This window comes from Brachyistius frenatus, unplaced genomic scaffold (genome assembly GCF_029030835.1).
Source record: "Brachyistius frenatus isolate BFR_SWC_R1_liver_20210118 unplaced genomic scaffold, ASM2903083v1 Contig_20, whole genome shotgun sequence".
NCBI lineage: Eukaryota > Metazoa > Chordata > Actinopteri > Embiotocidae > Brachyistius > Brachyistius frenatus.
The window spans coordinates 2689201-2716980 of NW_027210619.1; the positions used below are offsets into that span (position 1 = coordinate 2689201).

Genomic DNA, 27780 nt, shown 5'->3' on the forward strand with positions numbered 1-27780 from the left:
ACATTCAGCTTAGTTAAACATTTTCACACACATTAATCAGGCGGGCTGGAACTGAGCAGTCTGTGTGTTGCCTCGTGTTTGTGTGAATGTGCTGACGTGAACTTTGAATAACAGTAATTAAAACTATGATGTGATGAGTCTAATCGGCAGTCAGGAGGACTAAGAGTGAGCGAGGGAAACAGGAAACTGTACTGCAACTTTGTTTTCACTTCATTTCACAACTCCCTGCTGATTCACTCACTTCCTCTCGCACCACTTGGGTTATCCTATTCATTTAATTGGCAACATAGCACTACAGGTGAAAGTGACCCATAGGAGCTTGGTTAATTTGTGCTCGGCTTTTATGTCAGCCATTCACTAAATATTAACAGTATTTTTATGTTCTCCACTGTCCCTATGAGTCCAAGTACAATAACTATAACTTTTCTTATGTGGCAATAATCTTTACTCTTATTTTCTTGTAATTAACTTCCAATTAGATGTGTACTGGATGTGATTTAGGATGAAGGTTTATAGTTTCGGCTTTAGTAATGAGCATTTGCAATGACTTTATTTGCAGGAAATGAAGAAGTAGTGAGGAAAACAAACAAACAAACAAAGGAAAGGGTCCCTCCCATCTGTGCTCAATGTATGCTACAAACAACTGAACATTTTTTAAATAAAGTTATTTCTCTTATTTAATATAGCTTGCACTACTGTGATCGCATTAATGATTACAATAAAACCCTAAGATAAAAAAAAAAAAAGACATAACTCAATTTCACACATCAAAAGGTGAATAAACTGATTTTTCGCAGCTTTCCCCTCCACTGCATAGCTACTTGTGCGTGTGTGAAAAATGGAAGATGGGAATTAAAGGGCAGGACGATGAGGAAGGCATGGAGGAAAGAGAAGGAGTAGGAGAGACAAACGAGGTGAAAGAATCATGGGAAGAAAAATAAGGGAGGGAGAGGGATCCCAACAAACTCATACGACCTGCAGCTCTTTGCCGCAGCAAGTGATGAGTTTTCTTATGACAGTTATTAGAACAAGCTGATTTATTACACAAGTGCACACATGCAAGAGCCCTCCCACCCCACACACACACACACACACACACACACACACACACACACACACACACACACACACACACACACACACACACACACACACACACACACACAAACACACACAGATGATCAGAAACACAACACCATATTTTACAATCTACTTTGGAGCGTCAAAGTTAGACAGGATTTTGATTGATACCAGCATGTCTGGTTGTGTAATGGATGGAAGCTAGCTAGGCCAAGTTAGGTGTGCATGTCGTTACTGTGTTGGTGCGCTGTTGCCATAACACTGAGAATCAACCATATGATGATCCGAGAGATTATCTCCAAGTTTTTCATTTGTTGAAGTATTGCTTCTCCTTTCAATAGCGGCCAGAATTCATACAATGTCAGTGTTGACAGATATAGCATGACCCACACAATTACCATGATTTTCATCTTGTAATTCCAATGAAATCAACATAAAGGCCAACAAGAAGCCCCTGCTTAAACAGTTAACTACAGGAAATCTGAACAAGCCTCCTGTTTCTGAATGAATGTTTTAGGTTTTTGCAGTAAATTATCATGAAACTCTGTGTTCTTTGCTCCTACGGGTGAAAACGGCATGAAATGTGTGAAATGAATATTCATGTAGTTGTTTAGCAGGATCAGCAGCTTGCCAAGCCAGCTGGTGCTGTGAAGTTAACTGCGCTGAATGTAATTTTTGAAAACGGCACATTTCACGTTGGTTGGCCACTTTTGATGCTGCCTGGTCACCGTCCCATCAAATATCATTTTGCTGACACATTTAAAGGATAAAGCTGGTGATAATGTATTCTATATTTTTTTAGTTGTCAACAAATCCAGTGAAAAAGATATGGGATCAGTATCCTCTTTAACAAAAAACTATGTTGATACATTTAATAAGTTCACCATGTTACTACGTGCAGCTGCAGGTGCTTCAGGGATGTTTTTTTGCTCCAAGTTTCACCTGTGAAGCGAAGTACAGACTGCCCCGACAATCAGATTGGTTGAGCCAGTCAAGACTAAATGACAGGAAACTCTGCAGACACTAGTGCCAAATACCTGCAATGATTCCGGATTTTAAGGTGACAATGTGAAAATTATATTTTTTACTAAAAAGATCCTAAAATTAGCCATTAGTCAAAGATAAGACAATACAGGCCAGTTCTTTTCCAATAAAAATATATATATTATGTTAATCTTTTAGTTCTGAAACCATACATTTAAATTAAAATAAATAAATAAATATTATTTCCAGGTGTCAATAATACAGAATTTTCACATGAATTTGCTAAACAACAGTTATTAAGAAATTATAGCAGGCACACAGTTGATTTGAACACCTATAAGTGCTGGAAAAAAATCTGCTCTAATATTTTGTCTCTTTTTTGTTAAGCAAAATCCCAAGTAATGATTGTGAGTTTGATGTAAATTACCCCTCTGTATCATACACCTCCATTTATGTCCATAAAACATTAAACACACATCAATGAGCCACACACATTGGCTGACATTTTACACAAGTAGGATTAACATGATCTCTGTATTTTCTTGAGTCAATTCCACCTGTAAAAAGTCACTGGAGCAACAAATGTGAATGAATCCGCTGCTGAACATAATCCTTGATTAATGCAACAAATCTAAACTACAATTTGAAGTCATTGAGACATCCATTGAAATAACATTATGTATTTGTGACCTGTTTTCAAGTACCTTTAGAATAAACAAGAGTACTTATCACTCTATAGCTTTTTGACTAAGTCAGCTTGTTAAAAGAGTAAATCATATCACATGATTTTGAGACTGGTGTGATCTGAATGAATCCATGTCTGCTTTTATGAATTCAGATGGGACAAACAGATGTATTTCATACTTACTCAGCTTCATGTGTTCATATGTTTAAGTGGGTGTGTGCGTGTGGGTGTGTATGACTCACCAATATCGTCAATTTTTAGGCCTGGTCTAAGCGTGTAGTCTGGTTCTGTAGGCTCTGGCTCATCATCCACGTCAGAGGCTGACAGAGACAGAGAAAAGAAATTGAGTGAGACAGTAAACAGGGAGGGAGTGAGCAGGGGTTAAACCATTGCTCCAACCAAGGATTTGAATTACATCTAAGTTGATGTAAGTTGAGTTCTTGAGAGAAACATGCAAGTGAGCAGCAAGGCAAGGGTGTAGGGGTTAAACAAATCCCCCGGAGCAGACAGACTGACAAGCCATAACTTCACCAGCAGTCTTGGCACAGAGATGGAGAGAGAGCGAGAGGAGAAAGAGGGAAAGTGAGGGGAGGCAGATCAAACTGAAGAGAGTCAGTGTGTGAAAAGGGATGGAGAGCGATGGAGTTGTGGGGGGTGAAAGAGGGAGGAGAGGTTAATACTACAGGGCTGTGGAAGTTAAAAGGACCGGACAGGCCAGGGATCAAAGTCAGTGTGTTGTGTGTGTGTGTGTGTGTGTGTGTGTGTGTGTGTGTGTGTGTGTGTGTGTGTGTGTGTGTGTGTGTGTGTGTGTGTGTGTGTGTGTGTGTGTGTGTGTGTGTGAGAGAGAGTGTGAGTGCGAGTGTGAATGTGTGAGAGAGGGTCGAGAGATTGAAGGATGGCAATAGAGTGAGAGAGGATAACACTACGTATACATAGCCACCCACTGACCGCACAGAGCAATAAATGGATTCTGACAGGGAGCGAGGGAGGAGGGGTGAAAGAGAGAGGGGGGCGAGAGGAAGGAGGTGAGGGTGAGGGCCTTCAAAGCTGGAGCTGCTCCTTTCTGCTGCTGTAGATGGAGAGAGAGGAAGAGACAGAAGAGCGTCACAGAAAAATATAAGAGGAAGAGGAGAAAAAGAGGAGCAAAGGTGGGGGTTTTTGAGGCTGTGAGTGAAAATGCTGCAGGGGAAACTCAGCAAGAGTATTAATAGCGCTGCCTGTTTTAGACTGTATTCAGATTGTGTATGCTTCTGCATGCAGTGTGTGTGTGTGTGTGTGTGTGTGTGTGTGTGTGTGTGTGTGTGTGTGTGTGTGTGTGTGTGTGTGTGTGTGTGTGTGTGTGTGTGTGTGTGTGTGTGTGTGTGTGTGTGTGTGTGTGTGTGTGTGTGTGTGTGTGTGTGAGTTCATGGGGAGCCTGCTGCCTTCCAGATGGGCAGAGTGGCCAGATGGGTCGAGGTAAAGTCTGCAAACATGTCCGAGCATTGCATTACAGGTCAAATAACACACACACACACACACACACACACACACACACACACACACACACACACACACACACACACACACACACACACACACACACACACACACACACACACACACACACACACACCAAGTGACAGACTTACCCGTGGAGCAGCAGACATACACTCGTAGTCTCAGACAGCTGCGTCCGTGGTGATGAGTGGGCGTGGCTGTACAACATAAAATGTACAATAAATCAAAAGTGATGCACCAAATCAAACCACTGCATCAGTATCAGCACTCATACTGTCATTAAACAGAATGAATACCAGCCTAACCTGACCGTTCCAAACTAAACAAAGTAAAAACACTATTTGTGAAAAATGTAGTCTCAGTCGGTTCTAGTGGCAATCTACAGCCTACAACAGTGTCTGTAGTGGGCATGTTAAGTGTTTTATTGCATGCTACCAAACCCAGTGGATAGTTTAAAGCACAGCAATTTGGGTCATAAAACTGAGAAAGCAGACGTTTGATTGACATTACACCACCATTGCAGAAGTTCCTCCTTTGTATCTTACCAGACCAGACCAAAAAAACATAACACACACAAATTTAGTAGAGACTGCCTGGACATTATAATAACAACACTTCAAACACTCCAAACCAAGTTTCAGGGTCCTCTTACTCACCTGACCTGTATGAGGTTCGATTGTAGGAGAGTAAGCGGACCTCACAGGTAAAGAAGGAACATCAAAAAACTAAAAATTCATATATTTTTGGTTGGTGTGAGTCAACATTTTGTATCAGAGGTGAAACACATCATTGCTCTTCATTAATTTATATAGTCTGCTGTTTCCTTGTTTTATTAAAGTCTACAATATAATACAATATGATACAAATATATTTTTTTAGAAATATAATAGGTCCTTTTTAACACACGTTTGATATGTCACAGTAGAAAAAGCACTAGTATGAATAATACAATTATTTGAGGCTGAATTCCATTGAGCTGCTTCAGTTTCAGTGCTTTTGTGCATGCCGTCATGGTTTACTGGGGCACTTAACTTAAATAGAACAGAGCCACTGTTAATGTTATTAGTAACACCCGTGCTTTTCCCTCATATGTATACTATCAAATATGTCCAACCTCCCCTTTAAGATCATAAAAATCTTTAATTTGAATAATATAACCAAACAACGGCACCAAATATTCATGTTTAAAATTGAAATCGCTTTGATTTCATAATTAAAAGGTACTTTTGAGGTTTTGCAAACACCAGCCTGGAGAACCAAAGAAAGAAGGAGTGATCTCTTTGTAGTGACAGCTTTGCACGGCTTTCTTTTTTCGGTACTGCAAATCAAAACTTTCTCAAAACGTCTCCCATCTAGTAATACAGGTTAAATGAGTACTGCACTTATTGTACACTTTGTGCCCTCGAATATTTGCTTCAGATTTGTTTTTACGACGAGCTAAGAGTTCATCACTCATACGGTGACGTATTGGCATACAGTGTTGCGAGTTAATTTGATAGGCAATCAACAAAATAGATGAGCCTGCTTGACTGCAGGGTGATATGATTAGATGAGACGTCGCAATTTGTTATCAAGAAATTACTCGAGGACAGATTTTGGTTAATCTGAGCTGAGTATTCATCAAATCCGGGCAACAATAAAACAAAATTACATATTAAATCCGACAAGGAGTGATTGTTTGAAAGGAGAACAAGATTTTGCTATAAGGTAAAATTCCACACGAACACACAGTGTCGATATATATGAACATGATACGTTGCAGGTGTGATTCCACTCACAGATGTAGTAATACTCTTGGCCGACGTGGAACTCGTAGCCCAGCGAGAAGGCGCTGTAGCGCTGGAACTTCTCGGAGAACTTGATGGGCGCGTGGGGGGCGTGAGGCCGGTTGCACTCCCACCTCTTGAAGCCCAGCTGAGGGTCACAGTTCCTGTAACCACGGTAACTGACCATGTAGAGGACGTACTGCTCCCCGGGGCCCACCATGCGCTGGCTGTCATTGTAATGAGGGCAATAGATGTCCAGGTAGTCGTTGACGTTCACCTGCATCGTGTAGCCCTCCCTGCGCAGACTGGACAAACAGAGAAACAACAAAAACAATTAGAATTTATATAATTACAAAGTGTTGGAATACACATCATCCCAATTTAAATCTTCTTTAAATCAAAGGTGTCCTTCACAATTCTTGCATTTTCTGTCACTTTTTACTGACTATTCCAAATAAACTCCAGTCAACAAATGCGTTTACATTCATTCAAAATAATAAAAGGAAGAGAAGCTGGTTTTGACAGCCAGTTAGATTTCAGTCTTGTGTCTAATCTTGTGATTTATAAACAGCAAAGTAAAATATTTATGTAGTGCAATTCATGCATTGAATGCAGCTCAGTGCTCAAGAAACACACACACACACACACACACACACACACACACACACACACACACACACACACACACACACACACACACACACACAAACAAGAAAAGAAAAAAGATTATATATAAAAGAACACAGGATAAAATGCTCTTTTTAGCCAAAAATAATCAAGAATTCCTATCATTTTCATTCAAAATCTTTGTCATTACGAAACTGAATGTGCTGTTATTACATTAGAGTGTTTTTCTATCCATTAGTAGTGACAATATTTAAACATGTTCATACAAGTGAACACACATCAACATAAGGTAGCTACATCATTTGTTGTGTTTTAACGTACTAAGCAGCTTCATTTGTTCCACGAATGATTTTAGCTGCCTCTAATTCCTAATTGAGCGTGCAGCACTTTTAGACGCACACGGGTTGTGGGACTCAGCAGTCACTCTCACTGTCGCATATTTCACTGCAAAGACAACACAACACCTCAGATCGTTGCCTGGTATGTTGTCAATTGGATGCTTTCTGCTTGAATGTTCACCTGGTATCAAGTCTTTGTTTGAGAGTTATCGAGTTATTAATAACACAAAAGGTGTGTGCGTACGAGTGCGCGTGTGTGTGTGTGTATTTGTGGCTGCAGGGCTGCTGCATGCAAAAGAATGCGGAGCTGGCTCTTCAGTATGGACTCAAGGCCCCAGGGCCACAGCTCCTTCTCCTGGTGTCAGCGTAGTGTTGTCCCCTAACCCCACTGCTCGTATATCAACCTGAGCGCAACGTTGCGCTCACGTCAGCCGTCAACGTCCTGGCCACGTTTCTTCCCCCCCAAAGCTCATATATCAGCGTCAACCCTAAAAAAGACTTGCCTTGACAGGAAGATAAGGTCTGATTCTGTGTCTGGGAGTGTGTGTGTGTGTGTGTGTGTGTGTGTGTGTGTGTGTGTGTGTGTGTGTGTGTGTGTGTGTAGTTTGTGTGACAAAGTGAAATAGATTCTTTCCTGACATCCAAAAGCCCTCTTTTTCTCCCCATCACAGACACAGGCCCATATCTGTGTGACAGAGACAGGTTGCAGTTGTAAATCATACACACACCGATGAACATGTGCGTGCACACACATGCACAAACACACCCACACTCACACACAGATGTTTGAGTGGTGACACCAGAAAATCACAAGGGGGCAGCAGTGTGTCATCCTCAGCCTAATGCTGCCTCTCTCCCTCTTTGCCAGTTCTAGGTCATGTCTCCAGGGAGATTATTATTCAATTATTAAATGAAGATCGAAACACTGTTCTCAATGTCTCCCTCTCTCCATCACTTCTCACTGCTCTTTTCAAATCCTTCCTGAATTTGTCTTTTTCTCCCAGCTCTCCATTTCTCTCATGCCTTTCTTTGGAAGTAACAGGAATGGAAAATTAATTGTTCAACATTGATCCTCCTCTCCTCTCCTCTCCTCTCCTCTCCTCTCCTCTCCTCTCCTCTCCTCTCCTCTCCTCTCTTCTCCTCTCCTCTCCTCTCCTCTCCTCCCCATAGCCTGAAGAAGAGATTTCCTTCTTGTGATATTATTGGTAGAACAAAAACGCGTTAAAAAAAAAAAAATGCTTTAAGGGAACTATATGTATCGTGAATGCAAAAAAGAAAGCGAGAGAGAGAGAAAGAGCACAAGTGAGGGATGAGTTTGGTTCCACCAGGGAGGCGTGAATGCAAATTGAGTAAAAGAGCAGTGAGAACCAGAATGGAGCTGGCAGAAGAAGAAAAAAAGAGAAGGTTGGAGAGTTTTACGCTACCAAAGAAAAACAAGTTTTCCAAGATGAAGGGATAATGGGAGAAAATAAAGTGAGAAAAAAATGAGGGTGAGGGCAGCTCAGGGCATCTTGAATAATCTGAAAGCAAATCACTTCTCTGAGATAAAAGACGGTTTTAGGATTCTCACTGTGTACGTATGTGTGTGTGTGTGTGTGTGTGTGTGTGTGTGTGTGTGTGTGTGTGTGTGTGTGTGTGTGTGTGTGTGTGTGTTTGCATGCATACCTGCTTGGGTTTGTGTGTGCAAATGAAGCATTTCTGTGTGACATCCAAGCATATTTCACTGTAATCTGCCAACCCTTCATTTGATTGAGTGACATCTTTAGTGGCTTTGTCTCTGACACATACATAATCATAAAATACACAAACAGGTTGATTTACCGTAAGTGCCTGAACAGTGAATCCAATATCATGTAAAAGTGGCATCAGAATCCTTGAAGACCATAATATGCTTTAGTTTCATGCCACAGATAATCAGGAAATCAGATGAAGCCAATTTCAGAGAGATCATGTTGCAGTGAGCGTGTTGAGGTATGGATGGCATAATTAACACATTCAAATGATCATTTTTATATCACATCTGCAGTCTTTCCATACGTGACAATAAGTCTGCTGCCCTTGCGTTAGCATAAAGATCTCTTGCATTAAACATGCATTAAAGCATGTTGCTTTATGCATTAAAATAGCTATAAAATATGTCTCAGGCTATAAGTGAAGCGTACAAGACAGGAAGTCCTTGTTATCATCTATTCTGTGCTTCTAAACATATAATCACCTACTGCATGACAAGAAAAGACTGAGAGGAAGAATACACAAAATAAACCTGGACAACATAATGCAATTTACCACAATAGTCTTAACTGACTGACTCTGTGAACGCAACAATAAAACTATAAATGTAACCAGCACAACATATACAGGCACTGATACAGACTTTAATTGGCCTGTCGTGAGCAGTCTACATTAAATACAGTTTAGTATCTCTAACAGTTCTCTAACCTTAAATTGCAGTATAATTACAATGAGGTATGTTGGTGTGTTCACTTATAGGTACGAATGATGTGAAGTTAAACTTTCACATTAGATCAGTATCACACAGCAAGATACAGACATTTTAAACAAGAATACATATTCATAATAGATATTACATTATCTTGAGTATTGATATTAGCCAATACGAGCCGGTTTTACTTTTTTATTTTGTATGGTAAGGTGTTTTTATAATTTTAGCTCCTGCATGCTGTCTATAAATACAGTTAGTCTGAAGACATATTTGGAAAACATCGAAATATAATGCAGTTCAATGTCACATCAACACTGAGCAAAGTGACAAAATGTGCCAGAGAATGCAGTCACCAAACAAACAGCAAAAATAATAAATCTCAACACAATCTTTTTTTTTATAGATATTATTTACTGCATGGGTATGATTGTATACTTCATTTCATATCTCGGCAATCAGAATATGTATGTTTTTAACAACAAGGTTTTACTCATGATGTTTTTCTCCAAAATGATAAATGTGCAGAGAGATTAATTTACTTTTTAGTAAAACACGCTATTTGATGACAAAAAAAATAAAAAAATAAAAAAATTCAAAATTTGTACAGATAAAAAAAAAAATTAAATCCTTGAAGTGACCACACAGTAACTTCAGTTTGAATTTTTATGGCCATCATTAAAGCCACACAGCCATTAGATACAAAACTGTGTTGGGAATATGCCCTATTCTTTTGTGCAACGCAGCTGTGACAGTCCCACAGCAGTCACAGTCCTACTATTCCTGCAGTCTGCTTCAAGACAAAAAGAATGCAATAAATATTTTAATTAAAAAAAACGATTTCCCCAAGACTCATGAGTGGAATTCATTCTTACTGAGAAAATCATGATTTACTATTTATCCCAAAATGTGCAGCCCCATTTTGGAGGTTTTTATATTTCCCTCTATTATATTGGATTTTATTGGATAGTAATGCTCCCTGAAAATTCCAAATAAAGAGCGATGGAGGGAAACAGATACAGTACAGTATGTTATAAAAGGCAGGATGTGTTGCTGATTCTTCCTACGTTTCCTTTTGTGTTGAAACAGCACTAATTTCCTCTCTTACAAGCGATACCTGGCTAATTGAAGCTGCTAACAGCGAGAGTCGAGAGCCGGAGCGAGGCGTTTCATCAGCAACGCAACACTGTGGAGCCGAGCAGAGGCTTCCAAGAGCAAAAGAACACTTATATACACATCCACCAGAGAGATGGAGTGATGGAAGGATAGAAAGAAAGATGGGAGGATTTATGGGATGAGACGAGGGATAGTTGGGGTTAAAAGCAGCTGAGTCTGGCCACCAGGGATTGGAGGGTGATAGCGGGGAGGGGAGCGAGATGGAGCAACAGCTAAGAGCAAGATCAAAGTGGGCCTGGATCAATGTCACTACTGTAAAATCACATCAGAGAGGGTGAGAGAGAGGGAGAGAGAGACGCACAGAGAGAGTATGTTGCCTATATAAATCAGTCATAGGCAACATAATGCCACCGAGTTACCCCCTGCCTGCCTATTATCTGCCTGGCCTGTTGCAGCATCGTACATCAATAAAGCCCTTTGACAGTAAGAGCAATCATTCCTTTTTGTAAAAAGAGCTTGGAGGACCGGCTTACTCTGCTATTCTCTGCTGGTTAGATGGGAGACTTTGTGGAGAGGGGAGGGCACCGAGGGGGACTGGAAGCACAAATATTTAAGCCACAGAGTGTGGTTTCCGCCTTCAGTTATTACACAGTCGTACTGTAATATATACCATGTTTATCTGAGAATAGCACATTAGTCTACCACATACTGAGCGACACCATGTGTTCTCATTTCACTCTGTTTTATTTACACGGTTACTTTATTGTAGTCAACCACTTGTGTGGTTCCAGAACTATTTTCCACTATTATGCAGTCGGTGACCAAACATAGCAAATGTTCTTAGTTAAGGCAGAACATTTCAAACAAGGGAGAATGCGAAAGCTCACCGGTGCTCCAGCAAAAGTAGGAAATGTTACTTTGTAAGACACATTTTCCTGTTGGGTTATCCAACCCGCTCATCATGACAGGTCAGCAACAGCGGGAGGATGTCCCTTTATAGCAAATTTAAAAAAATAATCTCAGCAGTGGCCTTGTAAACTACAATAAAATCCAGGAGGAAAGATGTCAAGTAACAATGCAACAGTTTGCCGATGGGAGACTGGGCTACCATTAACTTTGGGTAATGAGCAGCCCTTTTTATGGGAGACATTTTGACATATTAAATGTTACATGAATTCCACTTTGCTGCTTCAGTTTCAGTTTCAGTTACTGGTGTTGTGCATGCTGGTTCATTGTGATATTGTCGTGGAATGGATTCATTATTCCAGTTGTATTAGTCACAATTGTACACAACAGTATGACAAGTTGAGATGACTACTGTGAAAAAGACCAGTTGATTGATTCTTTATTAGTAGGGAAGTCAAGATTGTTTTTTCTGATGTAAAACCATGACAAGTCAAAGAGGCATAGTAACTTTGGGGAAGTTATCTGCTACCATCAAAACTAATTAACTATGAAGCTACTGTCAAGTTACTGGTTGTTTAAAACATTATTTTAATATAAAAGTTGTTAAATCCAGGTGCATGGAAAGGCAGCACAGCTTTGCTGGAGTGAAAATGAAAACCTCTCACAGTCTAGTTCTAAGGCGATTTACATGTATGAACAAGCATCAGTAGAGTCTATGTATATAGTAGATGCTAGGAGATGTGCCTGATGAAGTATGTGAATCCTACCTGCTTCCTCCTTATGAAAGCTGATGAAAGTAATATGTGATATATAATACATTTTTAATAATGGTTTTCTTCTTCACCTCGGACAGCAATGTTGTGTTTTCCTGAGGAATTTAATTCTCCAAAATGAGACTGTGTGAAGTGTTTGGTTTTGTATCTATCTTGACAAAACCTTGTAAAACAGTTTAGCTTCGGAAACAGTTCTCAGTTTCTTTCTCGGCTTACAGTAGCTCAGCACAGTGAATGCTCACATGTTGTTCTCTGACAAGGTTGACCCACTGGGTACATGTGGACACAGGGAGGATTTAGGTGTCTCAGTTTTACAGTATAGTCTTTCATTACATTTCATTTAGCTGACGCTTTTATCCAAAGCGACTTACAATAAGTGCATTTCAACCATGACGGTACAAATTCAGAACAACAACAATCAAGAAAGTACAATTTTCTTCAAGATAGCCAAACTTCAAAGTGCTATAAGTAAGTGCCATTTTAAGTGCTACTATTCAAGGTAAAGTCTGAAGAGGTGTGTTTTTAGTTCTTTCCAACTAGTAAGTACTCAAAGATAAAAAAAAAAAAAATATTAAAAAAAAAAGTGGAAGACCACGGTATATCAAGGTTAAAGAAATCAAAGGAGACACTTCTGATGGGCACAAGGTTGGGCTGGATTAAAACTTGTCCAGCGGTGTTACAAATGATTGCCAATCAGGACTTAAAAGCCACTCTGCCTCCTGAGGCCAGAATTTTAAATCCCATCTCAGTTCAGTACAAAGATGCTAACATTGTTGCGGGAGGACTCCAATCAGTCAGCGGAGCGGTAGGTATAATTGAATGGCTCCCCCGTTGAATGGAGACTCCCAAAGATCTGTAGCATCAATGAAGCCCTCATCAAACACAGACAGGAGTCCTTCCCACTGTATCCTCCTCTTCCTACTCCCTCCACTCTGCCTCCCTTTCTCTTCTCTCTTTTGTCTTCTCGTCTCCATTTGTTCTCTGTTTCTGTCTACGTTTAGTTTAGCCTGGGCGAAAGCATGCAGACCGGTGTTGATACAGAACGTGTGTGTATACATCTGTCTGATAGGGTGTAGTGCTTGAGCTGGTTCTAGATTCTCCCCATTAAAATCAATACCTGTCTAGAGTGTGTCCAACAGACTAGAATATGCTGCCTTCTCTCAAAGCCACTACACACACACACACACACACACACACACACACACACACACACACACACACACACACACACACACACACACACACACACACACACACACACACACACACACACACACACACACACACACACACACACACTTAACAGTCCAGGCCTGCGGAGTGAGGGTTCATCATTGGTAATTGATCAAAGCATTACAGCTAACCGGGTTTCTTGCCAAGCGGGCCAGCACTGACAAGATCCCATAACGCGAGCAGCATTCTCCGAAACTCCCTTTCTCTACTTCCACTATTTTCTTACATCTTCTCGCTCGTTTGCTTCATTTTCCTGCCCTCGTCTCACTCCTCTCATGCTCCGAGACACTCTTTCTCTGTCCTCTACGCCTCTCTGTCCTCCATCCATCCCCCTCTCCCTCACTTTTCTTCTTCTCTTCCTCTCTCTGTCTGTGGAGATTGACTGTATGAGAGAGAGAGAGAGAGAGAGAGAGATCCAACAGCACGAAACCTAATGGCATGCATCATTAGCCCTTTGAACCGAGCTGTCTCGCTCCCACACAAAGCCACGTTCGACAAACCATTATGTACCTAATAATCATGTTCTCCTGCACATGCATGTTTCTGCAATCAATCACGCATGACTTTTTTTTGTGTGTTTTGTCCACACACACATGACACAGATGGATGGGTGTTAGGAAATTAAAATGAACAACGGCATGAAACAACAGATGGCAAAAGCTGAGGCAGAAACACACGAAGAATAAGAAGACAAACGAAAAAAGAGGAGATCAGAGACATGGGCGGATAAAAGGATGAAGGACAGGAACGGGAAGGAGGAAAGACAGAACACTTCAATTAAGAACAATGTTGTTTAACCTGAGTAAGACCGGGACTTGTGGTCTTTACCTTAATTTGCGTGTTTATTGATTTTGTTTTCAAGTCTAATTTATCGTTCATTTGACCTCTATCCTATACCACACAGCCTATTTAACGCTCCAAAGAGTTTCCTCACTTTAAGGCTTCTTCTGCCTCACAAATTCCAAGTATGGCTCACCATGTATCTGCCAAAACAGACCAATCTGTCCCTCTTATTCCATCATTTTGCTCCCATCAATCCTTCCCGGGCCGCTCTATCCCTCTGTTTCCCCACTCCTCCCTGTGTCTCTGTTCCCAAAGCCCTTACATGAGCAATAGTGATCCCATCAGACTCTGGGCCAGCAGAGGAAGCAAGACACACAGAGAAGAGAAAGACAGTGTATGTTCCCTAAGCTCTCCCATGATTGATAGTGATCCTGTCTGATGGCTGTGTATAGACTCAGCACTCAGTGAGACATTACCCTCTGACCCAACTATTGATTCTTGCATTCACTGCCCCAAACACACAACACTAGCCGTGACCCTGCCTACACAAAAAAATAAAATAACCCAACCCACACATACACACTCTGGCCTGTGTGTACAGTCCTACAGATTGATAGTTTGGCGGTGTCCTGCGAAACCTGATCAATCTGCTGCATAACAATCATTCGCCCTGCCTGCCTCAGCCCACTTCCTGGCCGAGTCACATGGCACCAACGTCTTGCTGATTGATGTGTTTGGGTCAGGGTCTGGAGGCTTGAATATCAGGTGCTGTGGGGGAAAAAGAGCTCCGGCGCTGGGATAAACCGTTCTCAACAACAACAACAACAACATTACTCAGATCCCTCTCTTGAGCCACATTTAATAAGGGATACGGGGCAAGAAACAGAGCCCGCCAGCCGGAGGGACAATGTAGAATGAGAAGTAGTGCCATCAATCAAGGAGACCTGGGTTGGAGAGTATTTGCAAATAATTCTTTATCTGCTTGTTTTAACCTACTTGAACTGCGAGGTGGGTGGGGTCTGCCAGACAAAAGATATCAGCTACTAAAGTAAACTATTTAAAACTCAGATAGCTTCTGTTCTTGCTGTATCCAGCTGTGTGGCTGTGTGGCCAACTTGGCTAAAGCCAGAAAAAATATCCCCTATCAAGCACTTCAAACAGAGTAAAACAAAGGCTCTGAAGAATTTGCAACCCTTATTTGACCCATGACCGATATCACAGACTAAAGTTAAACACAGACCGAATATTTTCACCATTGTAAGTTGAAGGAGGCAAAGTCAATAAGAAAAGAGAGATAGAGAGGAGTGCCAACGGAGCTCCGGCCTAATGGGCTTCCAAGACAAAACCACAGCTGGCTTTCAACATTAGTCTCCATGACGACAGAAGAAGCCCTAGCTATGGTGCTATTGTGAAAAAAAAAAAAAGAAAGAAAAAGAAGACTACAGGGGTTCATTGCTTTGTGCAAAAATCCATCCTTCTTTATCCACCATCTCTTGTCTGTCTCTGTAATGGCTAATTAAGTGCCACTTATTACGATTCTGCACTATCACAAATCATCGGCTATTAGTGAGGCCAACTCTGTTTCACACTGCTTTCAGGTAGACATTTTTTTTTTTTATATAACAGTTTGGCTGCAAAATGAACAAAACATAAAGGCTAAAAAGCAGTGGGGAAGAGTAAAGGTGTGTTTCCAAGGGCTTCAGGCAAAAATTGGATCAGTCATGTACCAGATTGATACGCAGGGCTTCACCTCTACATACAACACCTCCACATCCAAAGGTAAAATGAGGTCAGGAGTGTCGACACTGTTCGACCAGTTATACTGCTCCAAAAATATGCACTATTCTAAAAATCCATGAAATGACCAAAAACCAAGTTAGAACTACTTAAAACGAGTCTCTAAACTTGTAATATTACACAGAAAGAGAGAAAACACTTTCAAAGAGGCCCGAAACAGAACAAGCAAATGTGCACGCGCATGCGCCCACACACACACACACACACACACACACACACACACACACACACACACACACACACACACACACACACACACACACACACACACACACACACACACACACACACACACACACACATCTGAAGGTGGTGAGACGAACAGCAGACTTGGTCGGACAGGCAGGCACCAGCTTGAAGCCTTTTAGTGTTTAAATGCGTCTGGGTATTCTTGTCAGATAGAGGATGACATTGAGCTCTAACATTTCTATTAATGCTCTGTGACATGGAGAATTAATTAAATGTATTCATATATACTCAGTCACAAAGGCCTGAAATTAAAGCATGCCGATTGAGGCACATTGCTAATCTAAACAGTAAGTGCTCAATTACCCATTTAGGAAAAATGAAATCAATGGAGCAAAACAATGAAAGGAGGAAAAAAAAATTCCTGCACTCAAAAAAAAAAAAAAAAAAAAAAGTGCAGAGGCTCACTTGATCCTGAGAGTTTTCTATTTTTATTCTTTATCAAAGCGGAGGATAAAAGACGGGCAGAGCGCAGATGTTTCAGCGGCAGGACCTTCTTCTGCAGGCCAAAGTGATAACAGAAACAAAAAGATTTTGCAGGATGATGAATGAGCTAAAAATCCATCAATGCCAGATTTTAACTCGGCACGGAATCACAAGTGACTGGTGGCAAGACACAAACTCAGAGTTTGTGCAGCAAATTATTTGACAGCTGTGTGTGTATATGAAGGAAAGAGAGGTGGCTGCTGTTACACATGCAACTGTATAAGCTTTGCCTCCAAAGGTGTAGTGCTGCCGGAGCTCACAGGAGCGCACCGGAACGATGCTCGTTTTTCTCCAAGTGAGGAAATAAAGTGTTCACAGTTTTCTTGATATAGTTGAAGTGTTTGGAATTCCAAAGTCCAATAAGAGAGAGACAATAAAATCAAATGGTCAAATTTGTCATAATTACATTAAGATGTATTAATATACGACATCAACTTTAAGCCTTGTTATGATCGGCTGACATTTGCGCTGTCAAAGTTATTGCATTGCACGTTAGTAGAAACTCAACCCTTCCTATATTATTTAAGATTAAAAGTCCCAAGTTTTATTAGATAGAAACCCCTCATTTCTTAAAAAAGCTTTTACTATGAAACATTTGCTGGAACGTGTTGTGACAAAAATCGGACAATCACACTTTCGTAGTCTCGAACCACCATTAAAAATATCAGGATTCTCCTGTTGACTTTATTAATTTAAACTATAGGAACAGCGGTTTCATTATTAGAAACAAGCCATCAGCGCTCATGCATGCTCCCATAGGGCAGTTATAATGTAAATAAACTGTAGTGCAGTTTGAGAGACGCTGATGGTGTAGGATGACGAACATTAAGCCGTGGATCCCGGTGATTTTTACGAGCTTATGCATCTCTGTTTGTGTGCATGTTTGGGGGTGTCAGTGTTTGATGATGTGGCGGACTCTCTCCACTGAACATGAGCAGACTCTGTCAGACCCGACAGTCTATCAGTAGAACATTCCTCTCCCGTCCCCCACCCACTATCACTCGCCCTGCCCTACTCTCCTCCTCTGTCTCACCATTCTTATCAGTGTCCTTCCATCCGTCTCTCGTTCAATTTCTCATTTCAGGTTCAATCTTTTTGACGTCCTCTCACTCCTCCTCCGACGACACCTCTTCCTCCCCTCATGTCTTCCTCTACCAGCCTGTCAATTTGCCGTCTCCACCCTGTCTCTCTCTCTGTCTCTCTCTTCCCCACTCTCATGAAGTCAGTATGCCCCTTTGTGTGTTGGCGACCTGTCAATCATCATATGACAGTCAGCAAAATGTGCATTCATGTGGACCTTGTGTATGTGAGCCTGTTTGAGAGGGCTTTGCTGAGTGCATACGAGAACATGAGTAATAAATAAAACATCAGAAACCTGAGTCTGTCCAATTACTATTCAAAAGAGAAGGAAATGTTTCAGTCCATCAAGATCCTTACATATCAGAAGTGATGTATCTGTCATTTTTCTTTGTTCTACACATGTTTAAGTTGCACACAGGTGGCTCACAAATATATAATACATATGATGTCCACATCATACACAGTTTTGTGAATATTAACATGTAAAATTAGTAAACTAAAAGTGTGAAACTACTTCTAACAAATGGTATTATGTTCATGGAAAAATTTAGCTTTTTCTGTCTTTTTGCAGAAGGTGGGTTTCACCCTTTTCTTTCTTTTTTTCTTGCTATTGAGCTCTTCATCTGTTTATTCTAAAACAAACTGAAGCTGCTTGCCAGAAGAATAAAAGACATCGCTTTCTTTGTGCCCAGAGGTATTTCTCAAGAGAGAACAGGAAATGAAAAAAGGTATCAGCTGAATCACTATTATGTTTTTTAAATACGAATGGAAAGTAGCAAAGTTAGCACTTATTCATGTAAAGACACTGCAAGCTAAACTAACGTACTGTCCTTTGCAGTAAGTGACACGCAAACACACACCCATGACAATAGCAGTGAATCATACAGCAGGTGGCCACATGGGCCCATTTAAGACCTGATGCCGATGGCTGACATTAAGGTTTATGGATATGCAGGTGTCTTTCTGAAATGTCTTGTATTTATTCGTACTTGAGCATTTATTCAAAGGGGACAAAGCTGTGGGATGTGGATATGAGCTCTCGTAAAGTCAGCCCACGTCCCAGTGCAACATCCTGGCCATATAAGCAATGCCTGCTCTGCGCTGCTTTGCTGCTGGAATATGAAATATGCATGGACCATAAAGAGCATATGGACCATCCATCTCAATATCCGCTACACCAAACCATCAAAAAGATCATTAAACCTAACACACACCGCCTCGCTCGCACGCACACGAACACACAAAATGGCACATAAACATGCACTCCCACGTTGTGCATAATGGTTTATCAGTTTCAGAGCCAACTTTTTGCTGACAGTGCACACGCAGTGACAGGCAAAGGCATGCGCGCACGTACGCAGACAAACACACACTCAGGAAAGGGAAGTGAGTTGACATTGATCTGTTTACATTTACACACTTCAGATTTCCAGTCTTAATCTAAAGACATTACAAACAGCTGTCACATAACAACAATATGAAATTGTCTTCACATGGAGAAACATGAGCGTATGTCTTTGCTTCTCTGTCCGTCACACAAACACACACACACACACACACACACACACACACACACACACACACACACACACACGCGACTTCTCTAAGCTGTCACTGTCTATATTTTCTTTGCCACACCTCTGTCAGGCTCTGTCACTATCAGGCCCTCCACTGCAGGGAATTCAAATTTAATATGAGGCTCACAGAGAGAGAAAGACAGAGACAGACAGAGACAGACAGAGACAGACAAGCCAACAGACAGGCCGGCAGACTGATCGACAGACTGACAGATAGAACAAATGCACAAATTAAGAGTAAAGCCAAACAAACTCAATAACAGAAGAACAAAAGAGGAAGGGATGAAGGCAAAAAGAAAGAAAAAGTGAAAGTGATGAAGAGGAAAATGGAGGCGATAAGGAGGAAGATCAGAATGACTCAGGAAGAGAGGAAACTCTCATTCACTCATATTTTACAGAAGTGACAAGTGAAAACACACAGACTACCACTGGGTAAGCACCACTGTATCTAAATCTATCCATCTGTCCTCTTTCATCCCCCTCCCTTTTCCTCTCACATCTCTCTAATCTCCGACTACAGTATGTGTCAGCAAGGAGTCTGACACTAAGTCAGCGTCATATTCTATCATCCATGCAGACAGAGATGGGCGCACATGCAAACAGGACAGCTACAAGACGGGTTTCGTTTCTATCTAATCTCTGTACTCTTTCAGCCATTCCTTACGTCTTCCCTCCCTCCCTACTTCCTCTAAAAGTTGTCAGCCCAGGTGCACCCGACATCAATCTGCTAATGGGCGCTGCTCTGTTGTTACTTCACTCTGCAGCCTAAAAAGCCCATTCCAGGCAGTAAAAAGCTCCCATTTTATTTGGAAGAATGAGGCAGGAATAAGAGGCGGACGAGATGTGTGTGGGGGGGATTTTCCAACAAAGTTCTGTCTTTGTTGGCCAGCTTTAGCTGAAGGTGTAATTATATACTTCTGTATATGTAGAAGTGCAAAAATGGATGAAATGTTGAAATTTATATCCTCTACAGTCTGCACAAAGAATCACAAGAGTGTCTTGGATAATTTAACAATACATTTGTGACAGCTTGTCGTGATCATAGATGATAGGTTCAAATATTTCATGCTCACATCTGAGAAATCCTGTTTAGTTTAGTTTTTTAAAGACTGGTATGGCTCTAAATACTACAGTACCCATGAATCTCAGCTGACAGAGAAGCAGCAGATGTGAAGTCAGAAAAACAAAAACTAATACAGTTGTAAATGTCTGAATGTGAACATAAAGGTGTGTTTAGCACATTTTCACTTCAAGTCATTTACATAAATTTGACATCTGGACTGTTTGTGTTTCTTCACACCAAACTACCAACTGTGCAGTTTTTACCTGTAAGATAGGTAGCAACACATTGACTATGTGTCTGTTTTCATGTTCTGCTCAGCATCCAACTGAACTCAGAAGAATCCCCAGTTCTTTCTGTTGTGTCCCTCAGGTCTCTCTCCTTCTTCAAATTCATATCCAATCACATTCTTAGATTGACTTTGTGCTTCATCGTGCCATTTGTAAAAGTCCTAAATTCTATCTATCTCAAAAATCTGCTTCACATTCAGTCCGGACACTATCAGCAGGGCTTGATGACTGGTCTTAACTGATCTCTACCTTGCCATTTTAATGCAGAGGCTTGTGTCTTCAACAAGCTCCAACTCACCCCACAATGCTTCTTTACAAACTGAATTAGACTTTCACTTAAAGAACCCTGGATACCCAAAACAGGTGCTGCCACTTCACGACTCTATTTCTCAGAGTTAACCACCCATGTGTGGATACACTACACCTCCAGTTTGCTACAGTATACCCCCAGTGTACTGAATGCTGCCAAAATGTGAATGCAGCAATATTCACGGACTGTCATTGGTATACTGCTGCCTCCTGGTTTGAGATTTAAAAATATCTCTTTTGAAACCAGATGTGCCACCTGCTCACCTCAGCTGCTGTGGAGCTCTTTTGACAAACCGACTCCCTGTCTAGTTAACAGCACTTTGATTCAGCCAATTTCAGGAATATGAAAAGATGCTGTTATGTCTTGGGAGGCCGTTGTTGTTCCTTTATGGATGGCTGTCTGTGTGTGTGTGTGTGTGTGTGTGTGTGTGTGTGTGTGTGTGTGTGTGTGTGTGTGTGTGTGTGTGTGTGTGTGTGTGTGTGTGTGTGTGTGTGTGTGTGTGTGTGTGTGTGTGTGTATGCAGCTGGCTATGAAATGGTGCCATATGAGTTGGTGCACAGGCACAGCTGACATCATAAAGACAGAAAAAAAAAAAAAAAACACGAGAGAAATGAATCAACAGTGTTTGCTATTTGACGTTTTTGTCCCCTCTGGCAAGGACTTTCTCCCTCACTTACTGTCCTCACTCCCCTTCAAACGCTTTTCTTTTCCCGTCTTTTCTGACTGTTTGACTTCACCTGTTCTTCTCGTCTTTTGTGCCTCTGTCCTCCCTCCCTCGCTCTCGCTCTCTCTCTCTCTCTCTCTGTCTGCAACTACCAATCTATCCACCGTAGTGTAAAGTTGTAATCCCTTTCCCTCTTTCTCTCCTGTCGTTTACTTCCTTCTCTATCTTAGTAATTATCTCTCCGCCCCGTCCCCTTCTCGCACCCCCTGTCATCTATCTATCTGCCTTTATGTAAAATATCTCCATCTGTCTTCACTTTTATACTCCATTTCTCATTCCCAGCCCTTCCTTATCTCACTGGGCTGACCCCTTCATCTTTCCCCTCCTTCCATCCGTCCTTCTATCTCTTCTCCTCTCATCAGCGCCTTCCTTCTGCTTGCCTGCCTCCATCTTTCCATCCCTCCTCCTGGTCACAGGCTGATTGAAATTCAAACTCGTGCTGTACTGACGGCTCTCGCGGTCAGCGATTTGCTTAGCACACATTCCTGTGCGAGGCCGTGGAGGTTGTGAGCAATCTGGTGTTGGGTGTTAAGAGAGAAGATAAAGCAACATCAGAGGCCGCGGCCACCGACTCGTCTATCCATTAGTTTGCTGTAATGTTTATCATTACCACTGAGCTAACACCACCAGCGGCCGGCCAGCCAGCCAGCACTCACTCCTCTGTCTGAACTCTGAACCCAGTTTGTCTCTCAGACGCATTAAACTCTAAACTCCCCTCATGGTGTTTTTTTCCCCTGTCTCTTCTGCCTCCATTTTTCTCTGTCAACCAGTCTCTCTCAGCATAACTCATCCAATAGTTTATTCTTATTTTTCCCAGTCAGAGAAACAGCAAATTGAACGAGTGCAAATGAGAAGAAAAGAGGTGATGAAGGTCAACACTTGGGTGTACAGGTGTGCATGAGAATACAGTAAGAGCAGGGTAATAATGTAATATGAATACCATAAGATTCAATATTACCTGGTTGTCATTGTCTTGGTCCCTCACGGCTGCATTCAGTTTTTCTGAGATTATTTGAAGGTTGTGATCTCCGCGTCCTTATCTTGCTTATTAATAGCATATATTAACTTGTTAATATTAATATTGCGATATTAATTTTAATATTGCCATTCTTTTATGGCGATATCTGACTTATTACAACTCTCAATTAACTTTTCAGAACATGTACAACAACCTCTATTGCTATTATGACATAAAATGACATTCCATTATTTTATCAAGGCCTGTAATGAGTAGTTGCTAAATCAGCCAATTTGCAGAAAAATATTTAGTAGTTATTTGGTACTTGATTGATCACTGACAACTTTACAAGTAAAAAATGATAGTATTTAGCTTTTTTTTTTTGTCCTGCATGGCAGAACATTAAATAGAGAGTTTTTGACTAGTGGTGGGTAAAAAAAACATGACATTTATTACTGTTTTTTGATTTGTTAGATCAAATCAAACCAATGAATTGATTAACTGAAAGAATTATCACCTGCTGCTGTATACAGTCTTTGCATTAATAGGCAAATTAGAATGAGATTTGTGAAACTCAGTGTGTTTGAAAACTGGAGCACATGAAGGTAAAACTTTAGTGCCCACAACAGTAACGGTTAACAAAGCAGATGAGCAGATGGTGTGTGTGTGTGTGTGTGTGTGTGTGTGTGTGTGTGTGTGTGTGTGTGTGTGTGTGTGTGTGTGTGTGTGTGTGTGTGTGTGTGTGTGTGTGTGTGTGTGTGTGTGTTGGAAGTGGTAAGAGAAAGGGATGTTTGCTGCCTCATATGTGTGAACAGCAGACAGATTACACAGACATTTGCAGGTGTCACAGCTGCTCCTGCAGACTGACTCGTCCTCCTATGTATACGCCTACTTGTCTGTGTGTGTAAGTCAGTTAGTTAGTGTCTTCACGTGGATTTGTTTGCCGTGTGTGTATTATCTGTTAGACTGTCTTGCGGAGGACAGCTGCTTCAAAGATGGAAGTGTGAGCTTTTGTTCTGTCTCTTCAATCAAAGTGCTTCCCCACAGCTCGGCCTGCCAGACAAAACCAAAGTCAGCCAACACTGGGCTCAAAGCGGACTGGGAGACACAGAGGGAGAGAAAGAAAGAGAGAGACCTGCGGGTGAGAGGCCACGAGGTCTGTTTCTGTCTCTGGTGCAATGTGATGAAACCGGCAGGCAGCCAATCAGACATGACGACAAGCCAACAGGGAGTAACCTGCAGGTCAGCGAACACAGAGACATGCACACGCACACACACGCATACACAATCATCAGGCATGTGCTTGTTTGAATCGCAGCATTGTTTGCTGAGGTTCAAGCAGACTTTTCTTGATATCAAGTGTTGCATGTTGAAGGTAATTGGATTGGTTGTAATTGGTTATGGTCTGCTGGTTTGAATAGCAAATGCTGGCTTTGCAAAAACACACAAATTAAATCCCTGTTTATACTGTGTGTCTATGTGTGTGCATACTGCTGATATATCTGTTTGTGTGCTGACTGCAAAATAGACCTGCAGCTAATTTTCTGTGTGATGCAGGGAGAGAGAAGACTCTGGTGGTGAAATTAGTGAAAAAGAAAGAAGAGTGAGTGACATGTGAGACGAAGGAGCGAAGGACGGAGGGAGGAAGTGAGGCTGGTCAGAAAAAGAAAACGAGACAGCGAGGGGTCAGACAGGTCAGCGAGAAAACGAAGGGGAGGATGAAGAACACCGATGTTTTCAGTAGCAGAAAAGTTCAAGCATGGCTAATGTGCTGTGTGTATGCATATGTGTGTGTGTGTGTGTGTGTGTGTGGGGGGGGGTCATTGCTAGCTGTAACAAGGAACAGGCTGTTGTTCATTTATATGTAGCAGGTGTGTGTGTGTGTGTGTGTGTGTGTGTGTGTGTGTGTGTGTGTGTGTGTGTGTGTGTGTGTGTGTGTGTGTGTGTGTGTGTGTGTGTGTGTGTGTGTGTGTGTGTGTGTGTGTGTGTGTGACTCTATAGCTCTATTACATGGCAGTGAATGTAGCAGCAGACAGTCCAGACACATGTCTCGTGCAACAAAACATGGACAAACACGCGTGCCATCGGGCAGGACACTGTTTGATTTGCTGTTCTTGTTTTAATCTGTCAGTCAACACCTCCATAGACACACACACACACACACACACACACACACACACACACACACACACACACACACACACACACACACACACACACACACACACACACACACACCCGCGGTGTGTTGTCACAGACTAAATGAGACAAAGAAACTTCCGAGGTGTTTGAAACACAGAACACTTTGGACCTCCCTTTGAGCACGAATGCGCGGTGTCAGCCTTCATGCCTCTGCCTTCCTTTTATTACCCCCTTGTCTCTTGCCCCCTTTTTTCTCAACTTGTTTTCTTTCCTCCACTTATTCCCTACCACACCATCTACTCCCTTCTCTCCCCTTTTCGCTCCATACCTCCATCCCTGTGCAGTCGTTATGGCAGAGCAGTGATGATGTCACGTCATCGTGTATCATGCCAGTGTAACTGCGCCTATATGATGTTGTTAATACGTCTCACTGCTCCCCAATCGGGGATTATTACAGATGGTTAAATGCATCGCTTAACAATGACACAACAATTTTACTCCATCTATGGTATTCTACATGTGTGTGTGTTAAGGGCTCGCAGTGAGAACACACTAGTACCATCTTTACATAACCAATGTGCTCGGAGCAAAGTGGGGCAGCCAAACAAGAGAGTTTGCGTTTTGGCTTTTGCATACTCTTTTGTGTGTTGTGTTGTGTTGTGTTATGTATTTGCATGTGTGTGTGTGTGTGTGTGTGTGTGTGTGTGTGTGTGTGTGTGTGTGTGTGTGTGTGTGTGTGTGTGTGTGTGTGTGTGTGTGTGTGTGTGTGTGTGTGTGTGTGTGTGTGTGTGTGTGTGTGTGTGTGTGTGTTTGTCAAGGGTCATGCTGAAGAAATGGAGGGAGACAGGCAGGCAGTCTGGACTGCGAGAGGAAGTGAAGGAAGGAGAGCTATGGCTCCTCATCTCCACCACACTCAGTTCTTTCGCTTGTGTGCAGAAAATACAAAAGATTCACCATTTTCACGGATATTACCATTGGGTCTCAAAAGGGTAAAGCTTTTCCAGGATGCACAAGTCTTTAATTGGAACATGTGACATAAGAAAAGATGCTTGACTGAGCAAAGACTTGTCTGTCCTCATTTTGTAGGAGGGACGCAAGTGAACATTTTAAGGCAGAAGTGGGAATTAGAGAGAAGCCAAATAAAAGACAAGCAGGGGATTTTTGGGTAATGATGGAAGGGAGGATAAATAATGAGAGCGGAGGGAATGCAGGTAATAAATAAAGAGTTGTAAAGACAATTTATTACTGCTTATTATAATTGTCCCTTTGATTATAAAGTAATATATATATATATATATATATATATATATAATTAACAATTTCATAATTTTTTTTGTCAAAATGTTTGTGCAATGATTTAGTTGAGCTGCCTAATCTACTGTGCAGATGAAACTTGAAGTGTGTGCCCTTCAAACTGTACAGCGACCGTCAACTGATGGTCACCAAGAGGTCCTACAGGATCAGCGCATGCTTAAAGGAGGAATCCACCCTGTATGTAATTTTCTGCTCACTTTCTGCAGTCTCCTTCTATTTCTAAAAAAGCTTTTTAGTTGCTTTCCTGTGTAGTTGTAGCTCAGGTGATTGTAGACTTTGAACCCCTACTTGCTTCCCATTTGTGTGCAATGAGGATAAAAATGAAAGCCGCTTTGGACAAAAGCACCTGCCAAATGAATGAATGTGATGTCACATGTTCTCTCTTTGCTTCATTTGAAAAGTGTTAACATTCAGTTCCAAACACCGTAAAAATATTACAACAAGCAAAAAAATGTTGATCTGATTAACTGTTGGTAACGTCTTGCTTTGGTTTGTCGGATGATTTGAAGAGCCTCCAACATATCGATCGAGACTTCGAAGACATTCTCAATACACAATTAATGCTCCTCCAGCCTGTGAAATTAAATCAGGCCCATTAATATTTACTTAGAGACGAAAAGGCAGGAATCAGTCAAAAAAAATTAAAAAACTCATCACGTTTGTTATTCTTTGTCAGTTCTCATCTCAATGTGTGGATTTGTGTGGATTTATATGAAAAGGCAAACTGAACTAGTTGTTGGCAGAGCTCTATAGCTTGTTGTCAGTGTGAAACTCTTTAAAAAATATAATAATTAGCTTCTCATTCACTGACTGATTACCTTCACTGGCTGAATCAGATGTCTCTGAGGCTTTCTGTGCTTTTTGTAATTGAATGGAATTAATGAGCCTGAGAATTATAGCGCGGAGTTCTTAAAAATGTCTTTAACCATGCGTATTAAACCAGAATTAACAATGAAGAGATTAAAACGTGAAAAACATTAGTAAAAAAAAAAAAAAAACTGAACTAGCTTGCTGATGACCATCAAAACAGTGTTTACTGAGAGAGAGGAGCATTAGACTGTGTTTGGAAAATTAACACGGCCCCTCATTCATTTGACAATGCAGGGAGGCGAATGCAGAGGCATCTGACCACATATCACAAAGTAAAACATTGCTGAACGTGACTAAACATTTTGCTAAATGCAATACAATGTCACGTATAGCAACTCACTGCTTTGGTTAATCAAATGTATTCAAGTGCACATTCTTGGTAGATTTCTTTGTGAATTAAATACAGTATTTTTACTCTTTAAATGGTGATCACCGGGATGAAACATAAAATGATTGTTGTCTTAATAACTTTCCACAGTTGCAGAATTCTTTCTTATAGTATTAGGAACTGCTGTGCTGTGTTTTGTGGTTTAATAGAGCATCAAACTCTTGGATGCATGACTTAGAGCAGCTTTTGGATTGTGCTACCTGAGGCAAGAAACCGCACAAACACAGCTCCATTTGTTGTTGTTGTTTTTTAAGAAATTGACATTTTGGGAGACTCGCTTAAATATAAAGCTAAAGCCAGTAGCCAGTTA

At 41.3% G+C, this 27780-nt stretch overlaps 1 protein-coding gene across 1 annotated transcript in view; it reads right to left on the bottom strand.

Annotated features, from left to right (window-relative positions):
• Positions 1 to 27780, bottom strand: part of efna3b (ephrin-A3b) — a 60958-nt gene that overhangs the window by 6691 nt on the left and 26487 nt on the right. The window contains exons 3-5 of the mRNA XM_069695926.1: positions 6025 to 6317; positions 4378 to 4443; positions 2992 to 3069 (exon numbers count right to left, since the gene is read on the bottom strand). Coding sequence (XP_069552027.1) covers positions 2992 to 3069; positions 4378 to 4443; positions 6025 to 6317 — 437 coding nt within the window. The remainder of the gene's footprint in view (positions 1 to 2991; positions 3070 to 4377; positions 4444 to 6024; positions 6318 to 27780) is intronic.